This window comes from Primulina tabacum, chromosome 3, assembly GCF_025594145.1.
Source record: "Primulina tabacum isolate GXHZ01 chromosome 3, ASM2559414v2, whole genome shotgun sequence".
Taxonomy (NCBI): Eukaryota; Viridiplantae; Streptophyta; class Magnoliopsida; order Lamiales; family Gesneriaceae; genus Primulina; species Primulina tabacum.
The window spans coordinates 19,540,046-19,546,414 of NC_134552.1; the positions used below are offsets into that span (position 1 = coordinate 19,540,046).

The 6,369-nt window shown below is 32.2% G+C and overlaps 1 protein-coding gene across 1 annotated transcript; it reads right to left on the bottom strand.

The window, feature by feature from the left end:
* Nucleotides 1–335: 335 nt before the first annotated feature.
* LOC142539068 (zinc finger BED domain-containing protein RICESLEEPER 2-like) lies at nt 336–3,944 on the bottom strand. The gene is made up of 4 exons (XM_075644362.1): nt 3,856–3,944; nt 995–3,048; nt 847–907; nt 336–757 (listed from the first exon to the last, which is right to left on the bottom strand). The coding sequence occupies exon 2, from the start codon at nt 2,717–2,719 to the stop codon at nt 1,232–1,234; it is 1,488 nt and encodes a 495-aa protein (XP_075500477.1). The 5' UTR covers nt 2,720–3,048; nt 3,856–3,944; the 3' UTR covers nt 336–757; nt 847–907; nt 995–1,231.
* Between the last annotated feature and the right edge of the window lie 2,425 nt (nt 3,945–6,369).

Sequence of the window (6,369 nt, forward strand, 5' to 3'; positions counted from 1 at the left end):
TTTGGTCTTCAATCTGGACTTCACAAAGTTCAAAGTAATCCTACCTACCAGCTCGGTTATATGATACGACTTTTTTAAACAAGGAACAAGATCATCGAAAAAGCATAATAAAAAGAATTGTTAAAGTCTTCTCTCTTTTAAATATAATTTTTTTCGGAGCCATTTATTACCATTTATGGCAAAGCGGCAACAAATCATTAATGCAGAGTACGATGAATCAAGAACCGACTTAAACAAATTTTCTTTTGTATCAAATAAATTAGAAGTCAAATGTTGCAAGGATTTGAAATTAGAATCAAGGGCAAATATAAATTATAAGTAGGGGTGTGCAACGGTCGGTTTGGTTCGGTTTTAATAAACTTCAATTTGGTTTTTCAGTTTACGGTTTTTCGAACGCCTAATCCTAAACCAAAACATTTTAATTCGGTCTGGTTTGGTTTTTTTGTATTACGATTTGGTTATTACGGTCAGTTATTACGATTTGTGTAATAAATATAGTTATAAATCAAGCTGTACGTTATAAATTTTAAAAAAATATAATATATAAAAAGCCACAATCAAATTGGTTTTGATTATCTTACAAAAATCAAAATAAAGTAATCAAAAACAGGCATAGTTATAATTCGTCTAACCAATTTGTTAAGTATCTCACAAACATCAAAATAAAATAATAAAAATTATAGCTATGACAATTGTAAGCAATTTGGAATTTGGATATGTTGATGGTGAATAATTCCAGCATTGGATTTATCAACTCCTGCAACAAAAATCCTCATGTGTATGGAAATTAAAATATCAACCCATAAAAAAGAATAAGTTCGTATAAATTAGATCAACTTTACAAACCTGATTGCAAGTCACAACTATATATCAATAATGCAAGAATATCTTCCATAATTGATAAAATCTAGAAAAATTTAAAAACGAGTATCATCAACCGATAAAGAATAAAATAATTATAACATAAAAAGTTATGAGATAAATAGATACTCACCAGATTCAAGTCGCGCAAGACAATCCAAGTCTTCTTCTACTTTAACGGGTGAAGATTCATTTCGAAGCCAATCTTGAACACACACAAGAGCTTGCACCAATTTAGGAGTCAAAGAACTTCTAAATGAATCAAGAACACGTCCTCCGGAACTAAATGCACTTTCCGATGCCACAGTAGAAATCGGAATCGCTAACACATTACGATCCATCTCAGCAAGAGTAGGAAATCTAGGTTCGTTCATTTCCACCATAGTACAATAGCAAATTGTTCATTTTCAATCTCATTTTCTTCACCAAGGTACCTATCCAACTCTGTTTTAGAATCCATATTTCCACTATTTGTTTTATGTCTCAAATATTCATGTTGTATCAGTGTTCCTTTATGAATGCTTCCAAAATTTATACTTGATAAGTCCAATGTGTTACAATGTGAATAAGATGAAATTCCACATGCTTTTGAAGTTATCTTTTGATACTCATCAAATAAACAAGCCATATATGTCTTAACTTCATCTATCATTTTCTCCCCTTTTTCTTGCCCATACATCCTCAAAAGAACAAATGCGACATAATCAAACTTGAATCGAGGATCAAGAACACAAAAAACAAAAATCATCTTATTCATCTTCTCTGGAGCACCCCAATATTTGTCAAATTTAGCTTTCATTCTCCTTGCCATCAAACTCAAATTAATATCATCATCCTCTATCAACAATTTCAAAACACAATAAAGCTTACCAATTTCATGGAAGTGAACATTTGAAGTTACATATAATGAACCTGATACCCTCAGTGTAAGGTCATAAAATGTTTCATGAAACTTCTCCATCTGTCTTACATTAGCCCAATCATCACTTGTGAGGGCTCCTACAGTCTTTCCATCTTCACAAACATAAATAAGAAGATATTCCAACAACCCGGGATCAAGATTGCCATAACTTACAAAATCATTTTCAAATTCTTGAGCAGCTTTTAACATCAAATAAGTGGAATTACACCTAGTGGCAACATCTAAACACAAAGACCTTTTATTTGTTATTTTTTTAATTTCACAACAATCTTTAAATCTTTTGATCCTTGCAGGAGATTGTCTGATGTATCTCACAGCTTGTCTAACACGTCTAACAGAATCACCAATTTTTTTTAAGCCATCTTGAACAATAAGATTGATCACATGAGCCATACACCTGACATGAAGGTGATGACCATCCATTAAATTTGTTCCCCACTTACTAAATTGTTTTGACAATTCTTTCAAAGTAATATCATTTAAACTAGCATTATCAACTGTGATAGTGAACACTTTATCCAAGCCCCAATCAAGTAAACACTTAGTTATTGCAATTGCCATATCATCACCTTTATGGCTACTAACAGGGCAAAAATTTAGTAACCTCTTATGCAACTTCCAATCTTTATCGATAAAATGAGCGGTGAGACACAAATAATTAATTCTTTGGATTGAAGTCCATGTATATGTAGTTAGACAGACTCTTTGACTATTCTCCCTAAAAAAGTTCTTAAGCTTTTTCTTTTCTTCATAAAAAAGTTCAAAACAGTCCCTCGTCACTGTTGTACGAGATGGAATTCGAAATTGAGGTTGTGCCACACTTACAAAGTACCTAAATCCCCCATTCTCAACAAAACTAAAAAGTAGCTCATCTACAATGATCATTTTAACTAAAGTTTTCCTACATAATTCTTGATCAAATCTCCAAATATTCATTGAAACATCACCCTTATGATCTTTTGAAGCTTGTTGAAAACCTATTTTAGCTTGGTTAGTTTCAACATTGTGGGGATTTTGTTTACATTTTCTCAAATGAGCACTCAAAGTTGATATGACATTATAGCTTGTATTAGCAGCATAATTAGAACTACAATATTTACACCTTACTATAGGAGCCCCATCAGAATCATCATACTTCTCAAAATGTTCCCACACTCTTACCACTTTCCTTTTTTTCCAGCATCACTAGTAATTGTAGATTCAGAAGGAGGTGCATTAGCATTTGAACCTTCACTATCATCAAGTTTACCACCTTCTTCGGCCATCTATTAAGATATTAATATAAAATTTTTATAAGAAAGATATAAGAAAGCTAGTATTTCGGCAAGTTCAATTATATTCACCATTAGAAAGCTAGTATTTCAGCAAGTTCAATTAGAAAGCTAGCATACGACAGTTCACCAAGTTCAATTATATTCACTGTGTTAGAAAGCTAGTGTTTCTTAATTACTCTTTTGCTCCATCCGATCCCACTATATATTTCAACATGTTAGAAAGCTAGTATTTCAATAGTACTTATGTAACTAAATCGATGTAAATTATATTCACCATTTCCTTTATTTTTTACCTGTTTTTATCACATCAGCTCATGAGAATGTGAGATAAAGTAAACAAATAATGACAAAAATAATATTGATATAAACACATTTAATCAAGAAACTATCATCAATGCATCATCAATTACTTTTTTAATTACCTAGAAATATTGTTATTTTTTAAAAAAAATATTCTCATTCATCTTTTGAATATTGATGTTTGATTAGATTTTACGATCCTAATTCCTAAATCACCATACAATTTTTTTTTAAATAAGCACCATACGTTCAAATCATTTATAATTCACATGCATAGATAAAAAACACTGGTTTCCAAAGAAATTAGGTTCCTTCATCACAATTAATGACAAAGGCATAATATCGAACACCATGTATGCATACTTGAATCTCGTCCAAACACCCACTTTTCCTAGCAGAGAAAACCCCATAAACCAGAAAATGAAAAAGGGAAAAACCCAAAATCACTCAATCCAAGGTAAAAGAAATTAAGAAAATAATGTTATCATAAAAAAATACCATGAGCAATATAGAGATTAGAGAGCAGAGAACTAAGAGTAGCGAACTCTTGAAGGTCAAAGCAACACATATTTCTTCTTCTCCAATCTAGACTTGTGTTGTTGTTGGTTGATTGAAAAGGGAAGGTGTGAAGCAACCCTGAGGCACAACAATTCAACAAAGGCTCGAAGCAATGCCTTTTTCTCCAATCTTGATTTGTGCGGCTGAAATTCTGAATCGTCAATTTAAAACGTCAATCTCAAAACCTAAATAAATTAGTTTATTATTAATTCACTTATTTATAAGTTTTATTTTTAATTTTTAAGTTTAGCGTGTTTTTTTGTACAATTGAGAACGGTTTTAGAAAATTATTGTCGATTAGCGTGTTTTTTTGGACAAACAACGGCTCTTTTAAACTGTCGCTATATTTAGCGACGGTTTTAGCGTAGCACCGATTTTTAAAAACCGTCGCTAATTTAAAAATTGCGTCGATTTTACTTAAAACTGTCGCTACATTTAGCGACGATTTTAAACCCGTCGCTAAATATAGCGACAATTTTAAGCAAAATCGTCGCAATTTTTAATTTAGCGACGGTTTTACTGAAACGGTCGCTAAATTTAGCGACGGTTTTAAACAACCGTCTCTATATTATAGCGACGGTTGTAAGAAAAACCGTCGCAATTTTTAAATTAGCGACGGCTCTTTATAGCGATGATTATTGCTTAATCGTCGCAAATTGTCTATAAATATTGCGTTTTCGGTCCATTTTCTTCCACACGACTTCACAACAAACCATCGCTAGTCGCTAAAAATTAGCGACGGTTTTTCATGATGTCCGTCGCTAAGTTTTTCAGTAAAATAAAAAAATTTACTTTTAATAATTTAATAAATCTAAAAAAAACTTACAATCTGACTATGCTAACAATATTCATAATCTCCAACACTTAAAAGATCGAATTTGAATCGAAGCCAAGCGTGAGTCTTTTTTGCGAGCTGGTTGTGCGCGAGGTCTTGATCTAATTAGGTGAGAGTTTGGTTCGTTTTCTTGGGTATTTTATGACCTTTTGAGTTTTTATTTGAAGCCGTACACCTTCCTTGTGTTTCAGCAGACTTTCAGCTGAGTTTAGAGCTCCTTCAGCGAGCTCCAGACTCTGCACTGCCGTGAGACCACTGGTTGCCGCCTATTGAGTGAGATATGATTACTAGGTTGTCAGATGTTGGAGTCTCCTAGTTAGAATATATATATATATATATATATATATATATATATATATATATATATATATATTATTTAGAGTCTTTCTCAGCTTTATTTCTTATTTTAATTACCGGAGATATGTCTCATGTATCGTTATGATTATTTGAAGTTGTTGTTGTGAGTTTTGATTTTAGTTTATTTTGTTGTGAGCCTTGCCGACTTTATTGAACTGCTTCCTGTGAATTGTTGATTTGTTTCTAGTCGGCAATTGTGTGTGACTATTTATGAATACATCATCGTCTTCCTTGAGTCATTTTATTTTACAGGTATTTTAAATTTTTGATATGTTCTATTTTTACGGAGTGGTCATGCCAAATTTTTATAGACCCTGAGTTTCATTTTAATTATTTTAAACCATATTCCATTGTATTTTTAAATTAATCAATATTTTTTGATAATTACCTGTAATTATAATAAATGTGCCTCACAAGCTAAAATATTTCGAAAAGAGTTTCAAAAGTGTATCCATTATCCTCTAAACTTGGTCCAAATAAGTGTCGGAGCTAGTTTTTCTTGACTGTGATAAATATATTCATGACTTCCTTTAACGAGATTTCAATGTTCTCAAAAGAAGATTGTGATGATTAAAAAATTCGTATGTAGACAAATCTTTATACTAGGATGATGACATGTGGTATATTATCACAGATGGACTAATGAAGATCCATAAAGTTAACATCGCAATTGCATTAACAGAAGGTGGAGATCAGATGGTGGAGAAGCATTGACCGGAGTGGATGAATTAGGACAAGAAGAAGGCATATATAGATAACATGTCCAATAATATTCTATACAAGACTCCAGACAATAACATGTTTAGCACAATCAAGATGTGTTCAACCGCAAAGGAGATCTGAGATAAATTGACTCAGTTGTGTGAAGGGAATGACCAAAGTAAAGGGAACAAGTTCACTATGGCCACACAAAATTTTTACAATGGAAAAATAAAATCGGGGGAGACCCACCCTAAATGTGTTTGCTGAGCAATTTTGTAGCATTGTTATTGAACTTGTCGCTCTTGACAAAGAATATACTAATCTTGAGCTTGCTTTGAAGGTAATGCGAGTTCTGTCAAGAGAGTGGGACGTAAAGATAGTGACCATGAGGGGAACAAAATAACACAAGAAGCTTGAACTGAATGATCTTTCTGTAGATTTTATCCTAATTAACCCCTTTATTTTCATCAATCCATTGATCAATAACGTCAGAAATATTCGCATATAATTACATCATTCATATCATGATAAGAACATCTAGTAGCATTGCACCATGATTC

Bases quoted from the DNA above. Each gene is read 5' to 3' on its own strand.
- LOC142539068 (XM_075644362.1), bottom strand. From the start codon at position 2,719: ATGAATATTTGGAGATTTGATCAAGAATTATGTAGGAAAACTTTAGTT.